The sequence below is a fragment of the Haliotis cracherodii genome, unplaced genomic scaffold (genome assembly GCF_022045235.1).
Source record: "Haliotis cracherodii isolate W230 unplaced genomic scaffold, xgHalCrac1.p SCAF_34, whole genome shotgun sequence".
NCBI lineage: Eukaryota > Metazoa > Mollusca > Gastropoda > Lepetellida > Haliotidae > Haliotis > Haliotis cracherodii.
The window spans coordinates 65,749-93,606 of record NW_027266291.1 but is presented as its reverse complement, the minus strand read 5'-3'; the positions used below and the strand labels follow the sequence as shown (position 1 = coordinate 93,606).

Sequence of the window (27,858 nt, the reverse complement as noted above, 5' to 3'; positions counted from 1 at the left end):
TATGTTTCTGGGCAAAGTTCTTATCTGGAAAAGAACAAAAGTTATCAAGAATCCTATATCAAATAGTATATAATGATGTCTGTACAAACACAAGTTTAGGTAAAATGTTTGGAAAGTATTTTTCATGAAACGGGCTATAGTTTTTGTATTGGTGAAGGCAACAAGCAGTTCCTCCTAATGTCCTTAAATCTATCTTTTCTTTAAGATTATCTGATATAGCAACTCAAACATGGAATGCAGAGATTACAAATTCTTCTAATTCTTCTTCCTTGAAAAGTATTTATTATTTATCCCTTCCTCTTGTTTAGAGCCTCATGCCGCCGTTTACCTAGTATAGAATTCGGTAGATGGCTCAAAATTCCTGTCAATGAACGAACGTGTAAACTCTGTGACTTGAGCGATGTTAGTTATGAATTCAATGATATTTTTTCCAACGGAAAATATATGTTCCAATTCTATATGATAAAAAACACAAATATGTTTTAAAGTTGAAGAATGTTTCAATTGTAAAAAATAAGTGTTATAAACACTCATTATGAAAACTGTAAAATCTGTCACTAAACCATCCCGCTATCTTATGTATATACTGTTTGTAAATGTGTACCTCATGTGCCGAGTACCCCGGCCTGAGGGTAAATAAAGCTTTGTCTGTTCTGTCGTTATATATAAAGCTGTAACATTGCTGAGTGCGGCGTCAAACAAACAAACTGTTACATAAGAAAGTGAATATCTTGAAACCTGGGATGTGTTAGTGACATGAAAGTATCCACTGGGTTGAGTCGAGTGAGACGGTTACTTGCCTTCAAACGTCAATGCAACCAGTAACCTCACAAACATAGTTGACAGTTTGAACTGTGAAATGGCGGGTATCAGTTTCCCATCAGAAGGTAGAACTTTCATAACAGTATTACATTGGCAAACCATGGTTTGCTGATCGTCTCCCCAAACCACCACATGCCAAGTCCCCTACACCCCAATACCCATACACTTAGTTAAAACAACAAAGGAAATTTACCTTTTGTAATTCTAGAACTATCCAATGAAGGTTTAAGCTAATTCACTGAACTGAACATTCATTTACACTCAGGCCGCAGTCAGCGGCATTAGAGGTACATAATCGTGTCAGCAACATATACATGAACATATAAATATAGAATAAATACAAAACATCTTTTCCGAGCATGCATGCATATATACCCATCGCCAAAAGAAACACAAACAATAGAAACATATAGAGCAGTATGTACGTTATCGTGGTGCAAATGTGTTCCAATTAACGACAAAATTAACAATCAGTCAAGTGAGTGAGTGAGTGAGGTTTTACGCCGCTTTAAGCATTATTCCAGCAATATCACGGCGGGGGACACCAGAAATGGGCTTCACGCATTGTTCCCATGTCGGGAATCGAACCCGGGTGTTCGGTGTGGCGAGCGAAAGCTTTAACCACTAGGCTACCCGACCGCTCCACAATCAGGCAAGTGTTACAACAGAGTGTCTTTATTCTTATCATGATATGATGCACGTGATTTCCAAACTTTACACGCATATCCTGCACGAGACAAATGCTGCCCTTCGAGTCATGGATCTATGACGTCACATTTGATGCGTTCATGAGCGTCGATTCACACAATATACCAGTATGTCCGTTGTGCATTGACCCTGTCTAATATTTCTTGAATAAGAATAATTCTTCATATATTAACCAACGTGGATGGTATTCGCGTTTCTTTTGTCGGTGAGTGAATATATATAAACCAGCGGAAAAAAGAAACGGCACTAATTTTTAAATAAATAGTTGCCCAGATATTTGGCAAACATCACGAAAACAGTTTGGGAACACTTAGCTGGAATGCAACCTACCTGTTCCCTGTGAACAGGTGCACGTACTTCACGTGATTTGCGAGAAAAGAGAATTTAATCACTAGAAAATGCAAAATGTACACGAAACCGTTTAAAACAACGAACATGCCTCAACTAACCGCAGAGCAGAGGGAGAGAGCCATCGGTATGTTGCAAATGGGAGCGAAGAGGAAGCACGTTGCCAGGATCATGGGCTGCTTCAAGTGCACCATCGCCAGACTTGTCACGCGTCACAGGCAAACTGGCAGTACTGCAGACAGGCCGAGGAATGGAAGACCCAAGGACAAGACCCCACAGGAAGACAGATATTTACGGGTGCTTCACCTAATTCCAGATTCCTAACTGTGACGTCATCATCCTCAAACAGCCTTGGACATCCAGTCAGCAGAAGGACCGTTGGTGGACGAGTCCGCATGTATGGTCTCCGTGTAGGGCTTGGACGGATAACTCGGGTGGGTACTGAGTAGGACCCGGTACCCACACGACTACCCGGACCCGTGGTTAGTCACGTGATGTACTGTTTAGTGACAAAAATATTTAGAACTCAATGGTTACACTACAAGTCACTAATGTTCGCATTACTTTCTGACTATGCACCCACTCCTTCTCACTTTTCATATGGTTGAATAAAGATATAGCTTAAGTCAACTTCAGTGTATGCATGGCCAGATTGTTTAATGCATGTATCTAAATACGTTTTGCCAGGGCTATGGTAAAGGAATTCCCAATCATTCCCAAACATTTTGTACCTATCTCTTGAGACCTACAGTGGGTATCCGGTTAGAGTCGGGTAATTGGGGGGTGGGTACCCGGGTAGTAAATATGGACTCTTCCAAGCCCTATCTCCGTGCCTATCGACCTTTCAAGGGCATTACTTAACGTTTCTACACCGACGTCACAGACTGAGATTGGCCAGGAGTCTACAGCAGTGGCAGCAGAGAAATTGGCGAAGAGTGCGCTTCAGCGACGAGTGTAGGTGCCAGCTCTTTAAGTCTGATAGGCGGGTTCTAATCTACAGACGTCGTGGGGAACGGACGGCACGTTTAATTGTTGCGTCCAAGAGGTGGAGCCTTATGGAGGTGAAAGTGTCATAGTTTGGGTGGCATCTGCGGGGACGAGGAGACAGATCTGGTCATTATCGACGTAAATCTAACTGCACGTCGTTACATTGATGAGGTTTTGCTGTCTGTGGTACTGCCTTTCCTGCAACGACACCCACGTACGCTGTTTCAGCAGGACACCCATCACACAGCTCGAGTCACTGGCGACTTTCTGGACGCCAACAACGTGACCGCATTACCCTGGCCAGCCAGATCACCGGACCTGTCGCCCATAGAGCACATCTGGGACCAACATGGACGCAGGATTCGGAAACGTCAAGGGATGCCTTGGCAATTGCCCTGCATGAGGAATGACGTAGGATCCCTAATCGGGATGTCAGGAGACTCGTGTACTCAGTTCGACGTTGTGTAAGGGCCTGCAACGTTGCTGGAGGGGGTCACATCCGATACTGAGCCATGTGTGTAGCACGGGACTTAAAAGTGATCGACGTCGATTCTGCGGGTGTGATCGAATACTGGACAGTGCACACAGCATGATAAACGAGTCTACAGAACTGTAAGTACGTGGTTTTTGATCTTGTAATTTTCAAATACCGTTTTTGAATAATTGTTTCTTTATAATTAAACATCAACTGTCACTAAATTTTGCGTCTGTTTTGTTTTAGACCAATAAAAAGTTGTTTGGTGGCGTCTCTTTTGTCCGTTAGTTTATGTTAGTTTATATATATATAATGGTTGTCATTGAACTTATAACTTGTATATAAGGAAATGATAATTTAGATGAATTCCCAGAGACCCAAACGTATAATTTTCATATTAACTAAGTTTAATTTATGTACCATGACGTTTGGAGTATGTTTTCTTCATGATAAAAGATGTTTTCGTAAACTTAAATGGACTTAAACTTCTGTATTGGCGATGTTGTCAAATCTCCATACTTCTCATCTGTAGAGAACAACTGGTGTAAGCATACTGTTGAAAAACTGCAATTGACATCCAAGAGATAAAACACAGAACATAACTTTCGTTGCTTGTTCTAATAACTTTTGATTTTGGGGGAAAGGTCAGGCCACGGTATTTGTGGGAATCAACTTTTTTCCAAAACATCAAGACCAGTTTTAAAGTACGTTAATCATATGTTACGTTGCTATTGTACCAATATGTACCAAATGCTTTCTGAAAATTGGCAAACGCGCAAAATAATTTCATTTTCCAAGATTTAAATAATTGCCCCTTTTTTTAGATTGGTTTGATAACAGCTGCACCAGTTTCTAAAGCCATTTTAAAATGTTTGATAAAACTATCAATAAAGACATCACTAGTGGTTGAAATTCATTCATTAATCATGTGTTACCAAGACCAACAACTTTTTTAACTTTTCCAAGTTCTCAACTCAGTTTACAACTTCACCTCTTGTTATAGCTGCATAAAAAAATTAAGAGTTTCAACACATGATAGTAAGGATAAGTTGAAAAGAAATAAGCCGAGGTTAACAATCTTATCTGTGGTATAGGTGATAAGATATTTATGCAAATATATGATAATAAGCAAGCTTGATGACTTTAATGTGCCGTTGATTTCGTCAGTGAACCTCAATAAATCAATATCTCCCTACAGCTTGGCGCCTTGTTTGGGTTAATCCACTCAGTTACGAAGGTACCAGACAGGGGAATAGCTGTGCACTCAACTGTGAACTCTTGTCTCTAATCTGTTTATTCAGTACATGAGTGGGCCAGCGGCCCATAGTACAATTCGGTTCACCAGACATGTATAAAAATACAACTGTGTACACCTAAATACACAACAGCAAGGCATTCATAGATAAAGAATATTACTTCTGCAAAAATGAATTCCTTAACTTAAAAGCGTGGTAAATATAACAAGCCAGACTTCTAATTGTTGACTGATGCAGAGACGACATAAGTATGTAAAATTGTTCTATTGATGGATTTACATAATATTTTTGAGGAATATATGTCACTCGGAGAGCATAATATTTTTCACAAACCAATACAAAATGGTATTCAGACTCAACATAGCCTGTTTTACAAACCATACATAACCTTCGCTGTCTTGGGATACCAAAATATCTCCCGGTTTCTATGTGGAGCGAGTGGGAGCTAGCTCTAAAACGTGCCAGTGCAACGCGAAACTTATTGATTGTAATAGCCGATAAATAAAATTCCCTGCTAAACCTAAATTTATAACAAAGATATGATGAATACTTGGGGCTATTGGTCATAAGCAGTTGGGGGTTTCGGGGGATACGGATTTACATGGCCATCCATGTTTGAAAATAACCTCTTGAATTCTTGAAAAATCACATTTAGGGCCATCGCTTAGTGGGTTTGAACAAATATAAGTTTAAGATTTTTAAGAACTTTTTTACCCATGTTTACCCATCTTACGTGTCGATGTAACAACACCGATCGCTCGACACAATCTCCAAGCTTCTCAAGTTGAATCTTTACATTGTGTGATTGGTCTTGATAAGGTGATCTCGAGAGGTTTGCTGAGACACATATTCGTACCTAGTGTTAACTATTCGGTATTTTTTTTATGACCAGCATATCAGGCAAACTTAATGGCATATTTGCTAATTCATAAACATTGTAAATGTCCCTAGATCGAATATATAGGCTTACAGTATAAATATGCCTTTAATCAGTTGAGAAACAATCGTCATATAAAAAGTGTAAATACTATGCCCGCTTTTTAGCTTTCACCTATTTCATATTTAAATGTTATTGTTTTTTTGAGAAAATAGATTCGAATACATTATGAATAACGACTTTTCAAAGTCGTCCATTACGTTTTAAGCGGTATGCAATTTTGTATTTGTTTACCTCCCTTTACCATTACGTCGGAGTATCTCGACTATTTCCGTTAATCTTCGTCGCGAAAACCAATTCTGCTTTTCCGAGATAAACATGAAAGATACAGTGTGAACTAATAACTATAACCGGAAGCGTTAGGGGGCGCTAGTCGTTAGCAGTGCGCGAAAGAAGTAGAAATATTTGGCACTGATACAAAAATCAAAATAATAGGCTAGCGAAAGTGGTTATTGTTTATATTATTAATTTTAACTGGAAATCATAAACCTTGCACGTCCTTCTATGGACCACAGAGCTAGAAAAAGGATTAGAGAAGCGAAATCGAGAGCGAGACCAGGTACTGTAGCGTTGCCATGTTATGGTTTTGAAATCAAATGTCACACGTTTTCGGTGTTGTGGGCTTTAAATCTGTTACTAGAAACTGTATTAGTTAATATTATTTTACGTATTCATATTGCTGCAGACAAATTAATGACATACATTGACGCATTAATGTTTAAGAAGACGTATTGTCGGTTTACGTGTTTTCACAGAGCCCTTTGCAATGACACGATTGGGAGAAGGGGCATTTTGTGTACGTGACTCACCGCACGCAGGGCCTACAGTGAAAAATGAATGGAGATTTAGATTAACGCAACGGGGATGTCATATTTACGTATACTAATATTACATAACTAGATGTAATAGCTTATATGGTGTCAGTCTCTGTATGTGTCTACCCCGGTGTTGCCAGTATTTCTAATGCCAGTAATGGCCAACACGTGTAAGTAGTCCACTATCCCACTGGACTGAAATTGAAAATTGGAATTGAAAGACTTATTTGATTTGTTGAGTAAATACCTTGTTCCCGGAATCATGTTCTTATCATACATAAGTCTCATTCTAGCCTGTACTGTAAATAATGTCAGTATGTTGTTTCTGTTAGCATGGTTAGCAACCAGTATTCCATCTCATGCATTACCTTAGAATTCAGCACCACAAAGTTTACCGAATACCCAATGATATGATTTGTGAAATTTTGTTTTTGCCAGTTTCTGAAATCAGAGCTAGAGCTAAAGTGATTATGAATGTTTCGAACACTATCTAACTTTTGCAATAAATTAATTACTCTAGTAAGGCTTTGTTTTGTATTGACAATGATGATGATGGAAAAGAGGTGTGAAGAAATTTATAACCTCTTCTCAAACATTTTAAGGCAATGGAGTCAAAGCAAGTAACTGCTTTTGTCAATTGCAGGGTATTGCTTTGAAATTTTAGGTTACATTTTTTCTTCACACAAAAACATTGATAGGGCAGGAGGAAATTGTTTGGTGTTGAATATTTTATATACATGAATATGTCATGAAACTTCCACCCAAGCCACTTTCACTCACTACTTTTGTTCAGTACAGATGAAATAGTTGACTCGTCCCCTTTGTGTCAGTAGTGAATATGTACACTTTCAGTTTCATGTCAAATGTGAATTTATTTTTCTAGAGCTAAGCGGTGAAAAAAATGGCTGGTACAAATACAACTTTTGCAACAAGTTTGACCTGAGCCTCTCACTGGTCAAGGACAATGTGATTCGTGTAGATGTTTCCAAAGTTAGCCATGCAGAATTTGTGGAAAAGTATGAGAAAACCTATGTACCGGTGGTCCTCACAGAAGCACAGAGTAGCTGGGACGCTCAGAGGAAATGGTCCCTTGAGGTTTGTTGTGGATACCATTCATAGAAAAACATGCTCAGTGAATGGGTTTGTATTTCATAATGGTCTTATTTCTTAGCCATTGCATACCGTATATCGCTGTGTATAAGGCAAGTTTTTCGTACCTAAAATGAGGGGGTTAAGAAGGGGGGTCGTCTATTACACGGAGTCAAAGATCTCACATTTTTTTCCACTGGCAATGTCAACCGGCGTCCGATAGCCAGCCCAGCATTTGACAATAAAACTTCGCATTTCATCCTAAATAACTGTTCCAATAACTATTTCCATACATAAACATGATTTGTATCTCTTTTCCTTGAATAAAGTTGAATAATTTCTGCAAATAAAGTTGAAATGACTCTCGCCTCGATGCAGATTGTCAAACCAGCTGACACGGTAAAACAATCAACATCCGTGAGTAGAGAGCAGGAAGTACTGGTAAGCATTTGCATAATGCATAATGCACATGTGATAACCGGTGAAGCTGAAATCAATTCCCGCTGTTTTTACAGTTGTAATAACAACTGTTGGAGACAGTGTGAATACGTGATTGTGGAATAAACACGCTGAATGTGAAGCAAATATAAGCCTATGGAGTTACAACATAGTTAATTACTCACCATTGTCTGTTATATGTTATTACTTCATAAATGAATTTTATTTTACGGGCACCAATTTGGTGTCGTATCGTGTAAACACAAAATGGCAACATGTGCTGGAGTTACACATGCGACCAATCATCGTAGAAAAAACAATGCAAGATAAACATATTTTTTATTGCATATATAATGTTTGTGTGCGTTCTTATGATGTGCTTCATTCAAGGTCGCCTTATTCACGGAGTATAGGATTTTGGGTTGATTTTGAAGGCGTGTACAGGGGGTTCGTCTTATACGTGGGGTCGCCTTATACACAGCAATCTACGGTAATCAACTGGTTGCGGGTTGACATCTTTGAGATCATATCTCATTCATTTCATTAAAGGGTTTTCTGTATCTCCTCATCCTGATGCTGAAATTGCTATGATTAAGTATCTGGCTTCCTTCACTGCCGATAAATGGCTGTCCAAACTAATGTCTCATAATCATGAATAACTGTTACACCAATTGTCTGCTCCACAGAACTTTTCTTAAACATGTAAAACTGAAGTCTGTAATCATTTATTGAAGGGGGTAACGGCAAACTCCTGTCTTCACACAGGAGGTGATCAGGTAATCATTTTTTCAACAGAAAATGCTTAGTGTTTAGCCTTGAATCGTCTTTTTCATCATGTTTTTATTATCTGAGCAGGCAAATTATCTTGATCTGGTGACTGACCTATACATGATGAACTATGACCATAAACTGGAACATTTGTCTGTTGTAGCGATTATCAAAGAAATATCGCAACCAGCGTTTCAAGTGTGGTGAGGATGATGAGGGATATTCTGTGAAGCTGAAGATGAAGTATTTTGTAGATTATATGAAGAACAACACAGATGACAGCCCACTGTACATATTTGACAGCAGCTATGGAGAGGTAAGATGTTACTGAAGACCTGACTGGGACTATGCATATTGGTGTGCTTGTCGTGAGAGGTAAAGCTGTTGTGTTAATAGAAACAAATGTGGAAGATCAACATTGGTTTGGAAGAGGATTTTACAATTAAAGGCCAAACTAATTAAATTGAGATTGTATTGTTTACCATATTTACTGTCAGCGAATTTAGTGACATACACTGATTGTACTTACCTCTCAATTCACTCTGAACTGTTTCAGCATCCCAAGAGAAAGCGACTTTTAGAGGATTATGATGTGCCCAAGTATTTCAGTGATGACTTGTTCAGTTATGCTGGTGAATCTCGGAGACCACCATACAGGTAAAAAACAGAATGCAGTGTTGGCGGGGTCCTATATACAAAATGGGCATGTCCAGAGTGTCGTTTAACATGCTGAAGTTATGATCCTGTATTTGAAAATAAATGGTAATGTTAATATGAATAATTTATTCTAGGAAGTTACGTCCTAGGCTCTGAAGGATCTGCTAGTTTTGGGTTTAATTCCAAGATAAGCCCTGAGTAATATCCTTGCAGTGTCTGCTCTGGTTTCATTTGTCTTGGGTTCACTTGGACCCCTTTCTTCATAAAATTAGGGGTCCCAAACAAAAATAGAGGAGTCCAATTTATAGCATTATAATATAACATAAACAACAGAACAGTGGTTTAACAAACAGTCAAAGTGAGAAAATGTTTACATCCAGGCACATCCTGCTCTCATGACCATGAGGTTTACATTAACATGATAAAGGAACAAATAATTTCTTAAAATGGAAGTTTGATAATAATGAATATTTTAACACAATATTCTCCATGTTAATGTCTAACTTAATAAATGCAGTTTAAAAAACTCCATATAGTGAGTTTGCCCAATTAAAAAGGTAGTACATGGGTTATCAGCCATGGGGGCCGACATTTGTGAATGTTTTATCTAGATCTACCAATGATTTGAAGTTTATGGATTCAGTCAAGTTCAATGGCTGTTCTGATGCTCCTGTACTGAGTTGTGAGTCCATGTCGTAACTGAGACAATTACATCAATGAGTCATGACATAATTGGCATATCAATAGTTTTTTGTAAGAGTGTTCAGGATCCAGCATTTCCTTGATAAATCTATTCAACATGTCTTAGGTGCTTTAAATGTTTAAACATGTTAGTTACACTGAAAACTGTTCTGGCTAAATGTGTTTTGCAATTCCTCATAACTCACCAAAGAAGGAGTTATAAGCAGCTGGATACAATTTCAAAAGTGTTAACAGTAGTTGTAGTCTTGGTCTTTGGCTAGTCATCGCTGAAGCTGTCAAAGTTTACGACAATCGTGTGAAATGACTTCCTTATAAGGATATGACATATTTCACTGAACAAGGTAAAAAGGAAACTGTGGTTGACAAGGATCATATAGTCACTTATAGTGACAAACTTTAAGAAACAAAACCACAAATAGTCTGTTGTAGAATAAATAAATATATCGAGTCGGCTAAATGAAAACATCGCTTACATTCAAGTTTTCACATTTATTCTTTATCATATGATGTGTGACTCTAAATTATCGTGGGCTCTGTATTATCACATTATCGGTAAATCTTGTGATCCATGCACAGTTTACTAATGCAAATCTAAGCACGATATTTCATCGCATGATCGAATACAGGACTCGTTGCGAATTTCACAGCTACTTGAAAGTATGCTCATTAACTTTTTTAATGATAGTTTCTGGAATATTTTTGAAGTGGAATTACCCCTACCTCAATTAGAAATTGATTAGTAAAGAACCCATTTGTTTAGACGCAGTCCTTTGCTCCAACCTCAGTCGAATGCATACTGATTATGCATAATACAAAACAAGAAGTCACACCACAAAATAGCCATACTGCGGTAATATGGAGTTGCCTGCCCTTGATTTGCTCATGCCAGGTACTTTGTTTATCAAACTCATTACACAGGAGCTCGTTTCATATTCTCTATGTATTTCATGTTTGGTGCTCCTGGGACACTGCTAGCTGATTTCTTGTTTCAGATGGTTTGTGATGGGCCCTGGGAGATCAGGAACGGGTATACACATAGACCCCTTGGGAACCAGTGCTTGGAATGCCCTTGTGAATGGATACAAAAGGTGATTAGCAGAGTTCTTGCCATTGATATCTGAACTGAAAGTTCAATTAAGCTTATGGCATGGTTATCAGTGTGAGCTTGTGTCTTAGGCTTTTGTTTGTCTATGGGCTTTCTACTGAAAACTCATCATAGCCAAATAGCTGGAATAATCAGCGTCACATTTGCAGAACATTGTTCTTGTTCCTGGTTTCAAACGCTAAAAAAAGATGTAGTATAATCCCATCTGGTAGGAATGTTGACTAGGTCTTAGTGCAGGTAATTTACTAATTAAATGACATTTTGTCGTTTGTATTTCTTTCTCTCTCTCGGTAATCTATTTCTTAACTTATCTGTTTTCTCCTGAACTTATCCAATGGGTACTATGATGGCACTTGCCATGCTACTTGCGCCTCTTTGGGAGCAGCAGCGTCACCTCGCCTTCTGTCGTCTGCCACTGATACCTATTGGCAAGCCTCGTCTTGCATATCATTGTTTCAGTAGATCTGGGGCCTCCTCAGACGTATCTCAATGTACCTAGCCAGGCGCCGCCTACCTTTCCAGATCCCCTCCCAGTGCGTCCTCACGTGGCACAAGCACCTCCTCAAGCGTTTCTCCACGCGCCTCACCAGACACTGTAGACTCAGGCGCAGCTACAGGGTTATCAGCCTTGGATGTTAGGATGATCACCCTGCTTATCCACAGCCATTCCAGGTGCCCTCCACTTGGCATACCCTGTTTTACTCACAGCAAGCGCAAACTCCTCTGCCACTATTGCCTCATCAGGTGCCCACTTTGCCTCCTCTGGTGCACCCTGGTCCCACTTATTCTCAGGCGCAGCCTCGCAGACTCTGCCTTGGGTTGGCTTACCACTGGTGACCTCCCCTCAAGGTGCTCATTGACATAGACGTCAGTTTTGTACTCCAGTTACCACTCTCGTCTCCTCGGGGTACCCCCCTACTTCAGTTGTCACCTGTCACGCCTGATCTGGTGTCTCGAGCTGCTTGTGCCCCAGGTTCTCCTGCTCGGGGTTCCAAATCCTGTTCATCTTCTCCTGACAGTGCTTCCAAGCATGTGCATTCTTTCACCAAGAGCTGCCTCTTGCGACTCAGGGCCTAGGGTTGCTACTACGCCTCTAAGGATTGATTTCTGTGTATCATTAATGTTCTTAAACTCAAGGAGCCTGTCCCACTGCCTTCCACAAAATGCTCTTTTGATCCCAAGTTCATTATTTGGTCGACGATATTCCTGCCCTGTTGCAGCAGGCTTTTGATAGGTAGCCCTTAAGGGTTCGCTTCCAAAACCCGCTATCACCTCGTCCCGCTTTGAATTGCATGGGATTTCATTTCCATTTTGGGCACCTCCCCTTGATGCAGACCAAGACTTTGGGTCATTCCACGTCCTCGTGCCTCAAGATAGAGGATAGATCCCTTATATTTTTTACTTTTTCTGCATTACTCCTTAATGCATATTAATGCTTGTTCTTGACAGAGAAAGGAGCTGTGTGAAGGTCTTTGCTTGAAGAAGTTGTTCCAGCTAGCTGAGATGCCAACCCTATAACGCAGCTCCCACGTGACCAAAGGAAGTGACGTCACGGATCCTCACATTACTCCTGTCACTTGCTAAGAGAAGACCTGTTTTTGATCTGTAGCATAAACTGGTTCAAACCCTTACATGTTTTGCTTCTTGAGTTAATGTTCATTGTGCTTGTGTTTTGCACACAGTTTGTATCTTGTGAAACATTGTATGTTTTAACATGTGCATAACTTTTGTTCACCTGCTGGCGTTTTCTTAAGAAAGAAAACAATGGTAAACCCCGGTTTCTTGTTTCAAGTAACCATCTTGAATATTTTACGTGGCCAGTTATTAACTGGCTTGCATTCTGTATTCTTCTTGCTTTGTACCCCACCATTGGCGTACCCTCGCAAGTATTTTGTCGTTTTATATGTTGTCTTACGTTTGTCGTAATAATCGTTTTTTAAACCCATGCAGTGTGATAAACAAATTATAGCATACATAATCGGGAGGGGACGCATTGTGATTTTACACTGCTTCATTGCAGATATTATGCTGAAAGTGCCGGCGTAATATGTCGGTGTGGGATTTCCACCTGCTGTGCCTTAATTGTACATCTACATGACCCCAGGGTCATAGATGTACAGACTGTCTCCGCTTTCTCCAACAGCTTTCAGACGGTACCTCCGTATGTCCAGGAAACAGGATGCAACAGGCCAGGGAATCACCGGCGCCAGATGTCTGACTTATCTGAGTATTCGCCCACAACCAGATCGGCTATCTCGGACGACAACTCCCCCATCTCCATTACTACCATGATGTTGGGGCCCGTGGTCTCAGTCTCTACCCAGAGCTCCCTGACGACCACTACTGCGTCTATCTTAATGGCGCCTATCCAGTCCACCGAAAAGACGCATGGCGCCCAACAGGCACCCCGCCTACGGCCCAGGCGCCTATGATGGACATCCCTCTCCTCCAGTACGTACATCAGTACTTGCGAGCCATACAACAGACGCCGACGCCTATTGCCCCAGCGCCTATACAGACGCCTCTACAAGCACCGTCCACAGCGCCTCTGCAGCCGCCTCTACTAGATAGCGCCTGTCCTGAAACAGACGCCTTTAAAAAAGCACTGTCTACAGCGTCCAAAACAGTGTCTATCCTAACGTCCCTGGTTACGCCTATCCTTGCGCCTCTACAGATGCACACCCAGGACAACCGTGCAGACAGACGACTAGCCATTCCACGATATCCTTGTGGCTACGTGCTCTCATTCTACAGGCCTATGAGATTATCAGCTCCCAAGGCCAACTACCTACGGAGACCAGAGCGGTCGCTGGACACCTGATTGGCGTCCATGCAACGGCGCTCCAACACGGATTTTAATTGGCATCCATACAACGGCGCTCCAACACTTCCCAAGATCCTGGAAGCACCTAACCTCGTGGTGACGGTTCTGTGAAAATCTCCCGCCAATTCTCCTCGTCTATCAACATTAGTTGAACGTTTCCTCGGAGAAAGCGAACATATCTGCAATAATATCTGCACCACAGTTGACGATCACAACCCCATGACAGATACGGTATTAACCAGAATCGTCATATTCTTCCGGGTACCCGACTGGGTCATCATTCACAACACCGGACCAGTCGTCACTCTTCTCATGGGGATCAACTTGCCCAAACATAGTAATCTTCCTCATACATGTGCAGTGCCCTCGGGGAAGGACTAAAAGTCGTCCAGAAGAGCAGAACGACACAAAACCTCAATCTGACTTCGGTCACGCCATGGTGGCCAGCGAGGGCTTGGTTCGTCGACCGCAGAGAGCTGTCTGACGCCAACCCACTGCCACTTCCAGATTGACCAAATCTGCTGATCCACCCTCACAGCAGACAGCCACACCCAGAACCAGACAAGCTATGTCTTCACATCTGATCCATTTACAGGGAGCACTGAACGCCAAAGGCTACTCGGCCTGAGCGTCCAGGGCCATCACGATGGCACATCACCCAACCACTAGGAGCCTCTATGATGACAAGGGGCAATCCCTCGAGAGCTTTTGTAGGGGCAAGCAACAAGACCCCACATCTGCATCGCCTCAATTCCTGCCCGAGTTCATGCTCCATCTGCGTCACAAGCGTAAGCTCAAGGGCAGTACCATCATGACCTACCTTGTGGCGCTCAACTCCGTCCTGGCAGTTCCGGAATATCAGCGCATGACGTAAATCCCTGAACGACAGGCTTTGCTCCGGTCATTCAGGCTGGAAGACCAAAAGGCGTAATCTCGTACACCAGCTTGGGGCTTGAAATGTTATTCACACCTCGCTGAGAGACGCGCCCTTCGAGCCACTCGAAGTGAAGTCATCCTACAATCTGATGAAAAAATGGTCTTCCTACTGCCGCTCGCCACAGCAGCCCTTGTCAGTGAACTACACGATCACCCTCTGGCTACAAGCCTTCATTCTCCAGGTCTACGAGGCCGCGGGATTGGACCCCCAGTCTCCAACAACCCACATGAGACCCAGGCGATCGCCTCCACCATGGCGGTACACAGCAGCTAAGCTCTACTTGCCATCATGGAGAGGTGTTCTGATGATCAAACACATACGTCGCCAGTCACCATATGCGAGATGTCACATTGGAGGATGTGCTAGGCGCGCTCAACTTGGTCCGTTAGTAGTGGCCAACTGGCTCCTCTACTACACGTCACTGACCTCGCCTCCAAGTCCAGAGCCGGCCTTTTTACCTCCCCTGGCGTAAGCCCTGGGCTAGAAGGTTCATGCCCCACTTGCATTCGGCTCAGTGCTCCAGTCTCGACCTAACCGACAGTTATTGTCAGGCTACGCACTACCAGGACACAACGCATACCTGACTCTTCCCTTCCAAGTAGTGGTCATCCAGGCTGACCAGAGCCGAAGACGAGCTTAGGGAATTGGAGGTTCCCATACATGGAATGGTCACCCGAAGCCGACCACACAGCCGAGGATTGGCTAGGGAACAGAGTGTGAAAATAAAAGATCAAAGTCCACATCTGAAGGTATATCCGAAGGTTCCGTCTGATAAAGATGCATTAAGGAGTAATGCAGGATTAGTAAAAAATCTAGTAAAATCCTACCTATTTTTTATATTTGTATACTTATCCTGCATTACTGCGTCTAAAGGGACCCACCCATCGCAGATCTACCTCCCCACGATGCCTTTCGATGTTTTGGACTCCCAGAGTAATGTGAGGATCTGTGATGACACTTCCTTTGGTCAAGTGGGAGCTATGTGATAGGGTTGCCCTCTCAGCTAGTTGGAACAACTTCTTCAAGCAAAGACCTTCACACAGCTCTTTTCTCTGTCAAGAACAAGCAGTAATATGCATTAAGGAGTAATGCAGGATAAGTATACAAATATAAAAAAATATCTAGGATTTTACTAGGTCTGTTGATTCAAGAAGGAATATTGCATACTGTTGTGTCAGGATAAGTGTATAATAAGGGGAATACTCTAATTCCCTATGTCTCTATATGCTTAGGTTAGCTGAAAAAGAATGGAGACTATTTTGGGCATCAATACATTATCTTTTTCCATGAATGAATTATGATCAAACTTTTGACATAGTAAGCAATTAATACTGTTTTCATCTACATACTAAGTCTAGATTTGTTGATAACGTTGTGCATGTTAACAAGGATGAACTTAATAACATAACAATCCTGTTCTTATCTGGCACACTCACAGCTAAACAGTTTAACATGTTTTAGAAAGAAATGTTGCTTTTTCTGTTTTTCAGATGGTGTCTGTTGCCAACAACGACCCCGAAAGAGATGCTGAAGGTGAAGGCTGAAGAAGGAGGAAAGCAGCGGGATGAAGCAATCAGCTGGTTTACACATGTCTACCCCAAAACTCAGAGTCCGTCCTGGCCAAAACACCTCAAACCGGTTGGTATTAAGGCTTTCAGCTGGTATGGGTTGTGGGCTAATGTGTACCGAGATGGATCCCTTAGGTGTGCCAGCATCTGCACACCTAATCCACTTCAAGATTGACCTGGTTATGAAGCTCGGCTTTTCTTACACACCTGTGGGTGAGAAACCCATTTGAGATAACTGGTAACAAACATGTGTGAGATCGAATTCGAGGCCCCTGATTGGTTACTCCATGGTGATGACCTGAGGTCAGATGATGACGGACTACTTTCCTGAGTGTAATTCATAAGTTGCTCGTGCTTCAGTTGAATGTTCACCCTCGTACGTCTGTATTGAACCACACTCCGGTGAAGTCGAATAAAATTCAAAATACATCACGCAGACTAATAGACTTCACAGTTTTGAATTCCCCCTTCTGTTTATCATTTACTGTCATTTTAGGCAATTCAAAATTACTGAAAGTACTTCTGGAAATTAGGTACATTGTAAATCTCGCCAAATCACAATTCACAATATTATGTAGATATTTACTGTGTGTTTAGAAATCTATTATGGGATATTTACTCGAATAATTAAAGTAGGAAAAGAGCATATTAGCAATCACGGGTATCAGATCACTAATGATAATTCTGAAACATCGCTGATAAGCCTAGAATTGTTTAGAATGTTTGGGAAAATTCGCATACACGAACGACGAAGTGTACGTTCCGCCATATTGGATTGTGTTTACAAAATGCTGGTTATGAGACGCCTATTCGATCAGGTATATTTCAAACTCAGCTGCTATACATGCATCCCTGAATTCCTCATACATTTTCGAAACAATGGATAAATGGTCTTTGTCACCAATGCAGATTATCTAGGTGAAATCATGAAAAATACATTAGTTGTGGAAATGAAAACTGTGCTCGGAAAACTACTTGCTGAAATGTAAACAAAGCAAAATTCAGTTTTTACGCTGTGTAGCATTTTTAGGTACTTTCGTCTAATTGTTTCATACATTGGCTCGACCACGCATTTGAGAATATTCATGGGAAGAGTATCGTTGCACTAATTATGGAAATACACATATATACATTACAATGATGTTGTAAATTCAACAGAAGCCATAAAAGTTTCCGTCCTATGTGACGCCATGACTGACGCTAAATTACGCACAACGATGACGGTAGTTGATCGTGGTTATCGGCATTTCTGACTAATTTTCTTTGTTACATTGAAAAAACATGGTAAACGAATAACAGTATGCAGATTGTCAGAATGTTTCTGATTACTTACGTGACACATTTATGTGTATAAGATCCCTCAATCAACGAAAATCCTCCTCTGGAAATCCCGCTTACTGTTGTCAGTGAACACGCCATTTTGTAAAAGTCGGTCACCGGTAGTGATGTCATACAGAGGTAAACATTGTTGTACATATTTGGTAATTTCTTTGAGGTGTAAAATTTTAACTTGGCGCCCAGCGCGTTCTTTGTTTTTGTCTAGTTTGTATATTTATCGCCTTGATAATCCACAGATATGACTGAAACCTTTTTGTGTAGGGACACATTATTTATGAGTAGTAAGCAGTACATAGGATGACGTCACTTAAGACAATGGTGTTATGTATTAATACGCTACTGCAATCATGAGAATAGACAAAATGCATCGGTTCGATGCTAAAAAGGTGTGATTTTAGGGTGTGTAAGAAACAGATTACTGCACTCGTGCCTGTCAGATACCATTGATCTTACAACTCGTTGTTACAAAGCGTATCTAACTCGCTTTCGCTCGTTAGATACGTTTTGAAACAACTCGTTGTAAGACCAATGGTATCTGACACACTCGTGTCGTAATCTCTATATCTCCCTTATCACTCCATACTGAAATAATGTTAGTATCAACTCTATCATGTCTATCAGTCATACATTCGTCCTGTGAAGATTCCGGGGTAGAATTGGTCTTCAGCAACCCAGTCGCCTCTCAGTCGTAAGAGGTGACTAGTGAGATCTATCTGTCAGACTCGCTGACTTGGTTGATGCATGTCATCATATCCAAATTGCGTAGATCGATGCTCATGATGTCAATCATTGGATTGTCTGGTCCAAATTTGGTTATTTACAGACTGCCTCCACATAGCTGGAATATTGCTGAGTGCAGCGTTAAACAACAAACAAACAAACAGTCATCGATTCTTTAATTGGTTTTACAACGCGTCCCCCTGGGGAGAGGAAAGTCGGGGTTCGATCCCTGGTCATGTCATACCAAAAGATGTTAAAAGATGGTACTTGTTGTTACCCTGTTTAGCACTCGGCATTAAGGGGCTTAAACAAGGACTGGTCGGATTGGTCAGTATACTGTGTCTGAGTGAGGCATGGTATCTCAGTTGGCTAGCACTATAAAATTGGCATTAGTCCGGACTTGTACAAGCAGCCACAGACACATGCATGCATGTCGCTATAGAAGTGCAATAATCTTGAACGTGACGTAAATCCCCATTTCACCGCACCACCTTGATTTGTTTTATAGATGTGAATCTAAAAGTTTCTAAAGCATGCAAGTAACAGACTAAATATTGCTAAATAAACATTGTATAATGACCATGACAGCATTTGTATTCTCTCTTTGAAAATGATGAACAGTGATCATATTCTAATGCAGATATTGATCATATTCTGTCTTTTGAAGCTTAGGCGTTAAAATGTCTTATTTAATATTAAAGTGTGACACAATGTTGTGTAATGTAATATAGTTTCAGCCCAAAGCATAACATGCCTCGCTGAGAAAGTTAAGCTGTTTGTTAATGTTGGATTTAAGTTGTCATGGTGAAAGTAAATTTTCCCATTTTACAGCTAGAAATTCTCCAGTGTCCAGGGGAGACAGTGTTTGTTCCTGGGGGCTGGTGGCACGTGGTCATCAACCTCACAGACACGGTAGCCGTCACACAAAACTTCTGCAGCGTCACCAACTTCCCGATAGTGTGGCACAAGACTGTGCGGGGTAGACCCAAGCTGTCCAAGAAGTGGTACAAAGTACTGAAGGTTAGGACCTGGCTTGTCTTTAGCTTGTATGACTGTGCAGGAAGTAGGATAAAACCATAGTGACGTACAACCAAACATCCATTAATTATCGATAAATATCAGAGAAGTAACTTGGAGCAAATATGCTTCGATAGGAAATGATAGAACTACCGGTAAATGTAACATAGAAATAGCTTTTTGTTATATTTTAATGACTTTGTTGCTGAATTTAAATGCCAATGCAACATTTCACTGTTACCAACTGTAAACACAAACAGTACTAAAGGCCAATGTCTACATTGTCTCCGCAGATCAGGTCTACTTCTGACACATATAGGGTGGTAGGGTAGCCTAGTGGTTAAAGCGTTCGCTCGTCACGCCGAAGACCCGGGTTTGATTCCCGACTTGGGTACAATGTGTGAAGCTCATTTCTGGTGTCCCCTGCCGTGATATTGCTGGAATATTGCTAAAAGCGACGTAAAACCTCACTCACTCACTTACTCTGCCACGTATAGTTTGTAAAATAATTCATTCTTCTTTGATATTGTGTATTATGAACTGTTGATGTCTTGCTTGTGTAGAGGGAGCGACCTGAGTTGGCTGATGTGGCTGATGCTGTAGACCTCAAGGAGCCAACTGGTTTCAACTCTGACAGCTCCAGCTCTGCCTCCAGCTCCAGCTCCAGCTCCAGCTCGGACAGTGACTCCGACTCTGACTGGGAGAACACCAGCAAGAGGTCAGTGTGATGGACATGCAGTCACCGTTATAGTCATGCATCGTTCGTGATTTCACTTAACTTTGTGTCCAGTTCTATCATTGTTGGGGACAAGATGAAAGGTGCTGCCCATCATCTAAGACAACAGATAGTGCTGTACATTGTTGCCTGAATCACCACCTTTTGGGGCAGCGGCAGTGTTATCTCAATGGTACAGTGTACGGGTGACTGCAGGGTGCAAAGTTTAGGAACATTCTACAATTCTTGTGTCTTTCAAATAACCCTACCTTTGTACATGGGTCTTGTCAATTCAGCATTCATTGATCTACTTGCTACAGTTCAATGAAACATGTCTCAACTTAAATCAGTAACTTGATATTAATGTCCAAGGCAAAACTACACTCTTTTGGGGGGCCACATGTGCTACATAATGCTATTGTTTCGGGAAGTCACATTGACTTCCATTTCCTTCACAGTAATGAGCGAGACTACCTCCATCAGTAAATGCAGCCATGCTTCTAAATGTAATGTTACAGCTTAGAAAGCATGTCAAAATTACATTTTATTAATATTTCTCTTGCATTTTTTTTTGCTAAACAAGACAGGTGAATCTAAATGTAAGTGATGCAGGCTGTTACATTCCTTGAATCAGCTTTGTGCATGTGTAATAGTCACAACATTTAAGACCTCATCAAAATCAATTACAGGACAATACAGGCAATAATAAAAATCAATAAGATACGTCTAGGAATCATCTGATGTCAATCATCTGTTGGTATGCACCAAAGTTGTTATAACATTATATTGCTCAGACTGGCATTGTCTGTTGTCAACAAGTTAGTAAAATCTAAATATGTTTTACATTTGTATACTTACCCTGCATTACTCCTTAATGCATTCACTGCTTACCTTATGACAAAAAAAAAGACAGCGTGCGGTGATGGTCTTGGGTGAAGAAATAAAGTTGTTTCAAAGTCCCACTCCTGCTTTTTGTACAGACTATCGCTGCTGTCCTGTGACCTTGATGACAAGTCACCTTCCTCACATCACTACCTGTCACGCTACAGCAAGGACGTCTCTCAGCTGAGCTCTTCAGATTGGATAATTTTAGATCTTCAGCTTAGGGTATAATTCTAAATTTTATCTGCGATGGGTGATGTATTCTCTTCATATTACTTTCACTAAGGAAGAGAATATATGGATGTCAATTCTTTATTATGAGGAACACAACGTTTCAGAGTTTATATTTACTCCTTTATCAGGTGAATTAATGCCATGACTTACTTACTTAATGCCATGAGGCAGAGAGCATATATATATGTACATGTAAGGACAACAAAATTATTAAGATAACAAAAGGTGGAAAATAACAAAGGGAAGAAACTAACAAGGGAAGCCAGCATATGATTGGCACTGATAGGTGGTTAGAAAGAGCCAATGTAAGCAATCACTTGACATTAATTAGTGCTGAAGGTATGGAAGCCAGTACTTAAGCATGTTAAGTTATTATAGATAAGTAATGGGTAATGCACACTTGGCAAGGTGGAAGAATGGACATAGCAAACGGCTAATTGAAGACAGCTAGGTAATTAGTCCCAACAAAGATCAAAGCAATAAGTCCCAAGCACTAGGCAGATAGGTTCCCTGGTCACGCTTCCCGTTACCTATTACTTATTTATGATAACTTAGGTACTGGCACACCTGTATCCTGCGCCTACGCCCATGTACCAGACGCCTGCGTCAGCTACAACTATGGCTCAAGTATAAGTGTCTACACCGGCACCTAACTCCTTATCACCAAGCAGGTCATCAAAGCCTTCTGATAGAGAAGGCGCTATTCACTGGAGCACAAGCCAATCGCCTTCTAAGCGAGTTTGTCAACATCACTCTGACTCATAGGACTTATCAAATGGCAAGGATGGTGATTCCTCTGTGGAATGGAATACGCATCTCGGTTTAGCGCAAGTACCCGATTGGTAAGCAGACCATCTCGTGTAAGTGGCACCCTCACTGGGTAACAGGGTGGATAAAAGGGAAACTTCACACAGAAGCATTTCAGTTACTGCTTCAGAAGTTGGGGCAAACAAACATCGACCTGTTTGCTATGTGCCAAAACCACAAACTTATGACGTATGTCTCCCTGTTACGGAACCTGCTTAGGTGGTGGATGCATTCAGAATCCCTTGGGAAGGGCTAAAAGCGTACCTTTTTCTGCCACCTGTTATACTTCCCAAGGTGATACAAAAGATCAAGGAGACAAGGAAGCTTGCTCTGACTATGGTCGTTTCCTGGTAGCCGGCGGGAGGGTAGTTTGTCGAGAACAGAAGTCGAGCAGAAATCAAATCCACTACCCCTCCCACAGTGGTTCAAACCTACTCATCCACCCTCACAACAAATTGCCTCACCCAATGCCAGACAGGTTTCTTCTGCACGCTTGGTTTGTCTTAAAAAGCATTAAGTGCGAAGAGCTATTCTGCACAGGCAGCTAATGCTATAGATTACCAGAGGATTTTACAATGACAAGTGGGGATTGTTTCAGACTGTTTGCAAGGCAAAAAACCAAGATCCCACGACTTGGTCACCACAATTACTAGTCGAATACCTCCTACATTTGTGTACCAAGAAACACTTAAAAGGGAGCACAATTTGGTAGCACTTAACTCAGTGTTGGCCGTCCCGTAAATTCGCAAAAGGACCACGATCCCAGAGCTACAGGCCCTACTACGCTCATTCAGGCTTGAGGATCAGAAGGCTAAGTTCCGTCCCCCTGCTAGGGACTTGAACGTGGTACTTCGAGGTTTGCGAGGTACCCCCCTTCGAGCATGGTACGTATCCAGTTGTGCTGTGATTTTATAGCAAAAAATCAATTACCAGGCCCATCTTCCCACCAATAAGATTGTGGGAGTTGAAGATGAGGGTGAACTTCTTTTGTGCCCGCAGCAAGCACTGCGAGTTTTCATCTGCCGTTCCAAAACAAGGTGTGGTTCAAGGAAATGGTTATTTATACCCGTATCTACTACCACCATGTCTGAAGATAGTCGCAACACAAAATCTCTGTTTACTCGCAGTCATCCTTCAGGCTTATGACATGGCCAATCTTGATCCGCTGAGAGTGAATAATCTTCACAAGTTAAGGGCATTAGCCTTGTCCACGGCATTACATAGTAACTGCTCTATTAAAACGATCATGGAAGGATGTTTTTGACGTCCCAACAGAGTTTTCGCGAGTCATTATCTTCGCGATGTGGCTCTCGACTGATATCGAAGCGCAAAGGTTTGGGCCTCTGGTAGTAGCCCAGCAGGTAACCAACCCCTGACGCAAATAATGAACTCGCCCTATACAGAGCCTGTCTACTTCCCGCGCAAGTTGCTGAGACTCGGCCAGTGGAAGAAAATTAGACAAGCTTTTCCACCAGGCTTTTGCTTGATGACACAGCAGGTAAAGAATTAGCTGTTTAACTAGCATTTCTTTATTACTAAGTATGTAGAGGGATCTATCGTTTAATTCCTATGTTCCTTCTGTAAGAAGATTGGACAACCCTACCGTAATGGCGTGAGCTTTTTCCGCCTCGTGGATTATTGACAAACATGTGTCATTGTTTTTGGGTGTGAATTTTGAGATTTTAGTCTTTCTGAGAGTTTTCCTGCCTGCAAACCGTCTGATACAGATTCATTAAGGATTAATGCAGGATAAGTAAAAAGGACCCACCCTACGTTTAAGGACCCACTCTTCGCAGTTTTGCCACACAACTTTGGCTTCAGAAACCTTAAAAGTATGTTTTTTAAGCTCGGGCAACAGGTAGTGATGTGAGGAAGGTGACTTGTCATCAAGGTCACATGACAGCGGTGATGGTCTGTACAAAAAGCAGGAGTGGGACTTTGAAACAACTTTATCTCTTCACCCAAGACCATCACCGCACGCCGTCTTTTTTTTTTGTCATAAGGTAAGCAGTGAATGCATTAAGGAGTAATGCAGGGTAAGTATACAAATGTAAAACATATTTAGATTTTACTAACTTGAAGACAACAGACAATGCCAGACATATTCTATTTCTCAAGCAAACAATTGACTCCTGTAATTACTGCAGTTTTTGCTTATTATATATGTACCACATGTTCAACTGGGGGCATATCTCATAGCAGTACCACAGTGCTTGGAGTAACCTGTAAAGTGCTGGGATAGGTCTCAAGGCTTATGTGATGTGTGCATGTGTGAAATTAGGAAATTTTAAATTCAATAGCATGCTTTTCATAAATGTGAAACTTACAGTAAAGTGGAATCATTTTCAGACGCAAGGTCACCAGATCAAGGTCTCTTACCCCCAATGGAAGCAAGCAGCATCGCACATCTCCACATCGCAGCAGCAAGCGGCGGTCAAGTTCGAGTTCAAGATCTTGTGATAGTCGTGAAAATGATCATTCACAGAGGAGCGTCTCAAGCACACCCAAGAACTCAAGATGACAGGGTTGACGAGTACTATCCACTGACATTACCTGGTGCTTCGTGACAGCCGACCAGATGGCCCATGTCCTTTCTGCTAGCATTAGGATCATATCGTAAACCACAGGCTTGGAAAAACTGCAATATTGTGTCTGTGGTGGATAATCTTTCTCTTTGAAGATACTTTATCTAAATGTTATTTTTGACCTTGTATGAATAACAAGTGTAAATATATGTTTAGGGTATGCAAAAAATGCAGGATAAAATTTACCTGTCAAGTGTTTTTTTTAACCTTGTTGAGTGCTTGGTGTAATTCTATCACAGAAGTAATGTTTGCTTATTGGTGAGAGTAGTTTCATGGTAAAGACAGTTGTGGCAGTCAATACTTATGCTTGTATCTTCTGGCTAGGTCGTGGCCTTTGTTTTCTTTATTTTACCATGTTTGTATTGCGTCACATCTTCCCGAGGCAAGGGTGTTAAAAAGTCCAGTTTCCACCATTGCCAAGTTCATGGCTCGATAGTAGCGCCACCTTTGGCTTTAACGAGTTTTGTCCCTTCTATGTAACTCCTGTTAGCAATCAGATTCTACCTCTCATATCACTTACATTTGCTTTTGAGAAAGTGGCAGAATCCTGTGAAGACTGTCTGATTGATTATCAAAATCTATCTTTTAATAAAACATGTCTTACCTTATGAGGTGCATCAAAGCATATCAAACTAATGAAAAGATTTGGAAATGTCTAACGACTCCCAGTTCGTGGTACACATGGTTTGTAAATGCTGCCATCTACCGAAATCTACGTGGCAGTCACCATGTTGTTAATGAAGCGGGTTAAACAAGTTTTTTTTGTTAGGCCTACCAAAATATAATGAAGAAATTCCAGGCTAGTTCAGCAAGGGTGGTAACATGACTTGAATAGTCAGTTACTTTGCCTCAGGAAGATGATCTGGTCACTGATGTAAATTTCCTTCCTCGGTTGCTTTATAAAGTGGCATGTGCTGGTCATTGTCATCCTCATTGATTCCACCTGTGGTGTGCCTGACATTGGTGTGTGGTCAGTCACTGACATCTGTAACACATACACAATGCATATCAGGCTAAAATCACATTTTGTTTTGTATGTTTTAGTCGTGGTGTATGTTTGTTACATTTCCAACTTTATTCCTCTGCATGCCTGCTGAACTACTTGAGGGCTGCCATGTCTCATCCATGTGTAGTGACATCCTGGTCATAAGCATGGCACCAGGTTCTCCTGCTCTTGTACAAGAAGAAAGGAAAGGCCAAATGTTAACATCCCTGCTATTCTGAAATGAGAAAGGTGTTATTTCTGAAATGAGAAAGGTGTTATTTCTGAAATGAGAAAGGTGTAATTTCTGAAATGAGAAAGGTGTTATTTCTTAAATGAGAAGGGGTTATTTCTGAAATAACATTTGTTTCTGTAATACATGTAGTTATGTCAGAAATAAACCATAATCTCACATTTCCTGTCAGGTTTGAATTTTAGGAATCAGGATAACAATATCATACAATAAAGTGGTTTTTTTCTCCTTGATAATTAATTCCTTTTCCCATCTTACATATAAGCATATATGTAAAGAAAAAATAAATGAAACTCATCCTGTAACCTTGGAAACATGTTGAATGTACTAAGCTGTCTTGATTAAACCCAGGATTTTATTTAAGGACAGTGCGGATTTGATGTGAAAGTGCCTGTCAAATTGCTGGTGGATTATAGACTTTTCAATTTTGGTAAGGTTTGAAAATAATTGAATTGATTTTGCTTAAACCAAAAATTGAAGACCTTTTTTTCTTAGCCTTTTTTTATTACATAATATGTGCTGTGTATGAATACATTAGCTTTTGTAATTAGTTCCATTCAATCACATGCTTAGGAAATCACATTTCCAGTGTCTTTGCAAAATAGGGATAGTGGGTTAGTTTGTTGCAAATGTACATGGAAAAAATAATGATATAGGTATTTTTTTCAACATTCATTCAATTTTCCTTTTTGAGAAATGACTTGTACAATAATAGGTGGGATTAGAGTTCTGGGAATGTCAAACTTTAATTTGGTATGAACATAATTTGACCTGTTCACATGACTGACAACTAGCTTCCCTATACATGTAAGTATTTTACATCCGACATGGACATAATACATAAGTAATGCTGATATGTGTGAAAAGTAGGAGCAAGTCTGTGACCTAAGATGAACTAGTAATCTGTTTTACAACTGCTTTTATCAACATCTTCAAAAAATCAGCTTGGTTAAAATACATGGTCAGTATTTTGTTGCATTTAGTGTTGTCCAAAACATGAAGGTTATTCTCTCTCATGTAAGCACATGTGGGCAAAATGTGCTCTAATCTTTGTCCTTTGCAGTTAAAAACAAACAGCAGTATGTAGTCATGCAGGTTTTGTTGTTTTGGATTGCTTAATTATTTTTCTGTCTGAATATAACAACTGACTGTTGGTATGTGCATTAGTTTGATCAGAAGATGTATTGTTAGTATCTACCTGGTTGCTATACATCTAGATGTTCATGGCAATATGTCAGCGGTGAAATGACATGCTGTTCATTCAAGCTCTGTGGTGACATGGGCTAATTTGTAATGTTTCTGTGGTTTTTAAGTTGTGGCAAATCATCCACTCAGCAACCTTGGACACAGTGTTTTTTTGTGTGTGCTGCATCAGTTAGTCGATGCTGGAGTTTAATGGGTGTAAAACATCTCAGCTTGTTGAGAATTATGAACAAATGTTGTGAAGATCTGCTTTTGACAAGAAGTGGGCTGATATGACTGAAATGGTCGCTGGTTCACATCGCATCCAAGTTGACTTTCCCTTGACTGGATCTGTCTTTGTGATTGATGTCAGTGTCAGAACTGTCTTGTTCTGTTTGCAACCAGATGACAGGTGCAGCTATGCCTGGTCTTGTTCTGTTTGCAACCAGATGACAGGTGTAGCTATGCCTGGTCTTGTTCTGTTTGCAACCAGATGACAGGTGCAGCTATGCCTGGTCTTGTTCTGTTTGCAACCAGATGACAGGTGCAGCTATGCCTGGTCTTGTTCTGTTTGCAACCAGATGACAGGTGCAGCTATGCCTGGTCTTGTTCTGTTTGCAACCAGATGACAGGTGTAGCTATGCCTGGTCTTGTTCTGTTTGCAACCAGATGACAGGTGCAGCTATGCCTGGTCTTGTTCTGTTTGC

The 27,858-nt window shown here is 41.0% G+C and overlaps 1 protein-coding gene across 2 annotated transcripts; it reads left to right on the top strand.

Annotated features, from left to right (window-relative positions):
• Positions 1 to 5,903: 5,903 nt before the first annotated feature.
• Positions 5,904 to 27,554, top strand: LOC139477695 (bifunctional arginine demethylase and lysyl-hydroxylase JMJD6-like). Of its 2 annotated transcripts, XR_011654155.1 has the most exons (10): positions 5,904 to 6,092; positions 7,232 to 7,443; positions 8,807 to 8,959; positions 9,200 to 9,300; positions 10,995 to 11,090; positions 16,359 to 16,506; positions 19,326 to 19,514; positions 20,075 to 20,229; positions 24,499 to 25,991; positions 26,038 to 27,554. XR_011654155.1 is itself a non-coding variant. In XM_071260078.1 (9 exons), exons 1-9 carry the CDS (start codon positions 6,038 to 6,040, stop codon positions 24,668 to 24,670), a joined length of 1,281 nt encoding a protein of 426 aa, XP_071116179.1. In that variant the 5' UTR covers positions 5,904 to 6,037; the 3' UTR covers positions 24,671 to 27,554. The 2 variants fall into 2 exon arrangements, 1 of the variants encoding a protein (XP_071116179.1); XM_071260078.1 differs by having other exon boundaries at positions 24,499 to 27,554.
• The last annotated feature ends 304 nt before the right edge of the window (positions 27,555 to 27,858 follow it).

Bases quoted from the DNA above. Each gene is read 5' to 3' on its own strand.
- LOC139477695 (XM_071260078.1), top strand. From the start codon at position 6,038: ATGGACCACAGAGCTAGAAAAAGGATTAGAGAAGCGAAATCGAGAGCG. The intron at 19,515-20,074 runs GTTAGGACCTGG...TTGCTTGTGTAG, and splicing joins AGTGGTACAAAGTACTGAAG to AGGGAGCGACCTGAGTTGGC. The intron at 20,230-24,498 runs GTCAGTGTGATG...AATCATTTTCAG, and splicing joins TGGGAGAACACCAGCAAGAG to ACGCAAGGTCACCAGATCAA.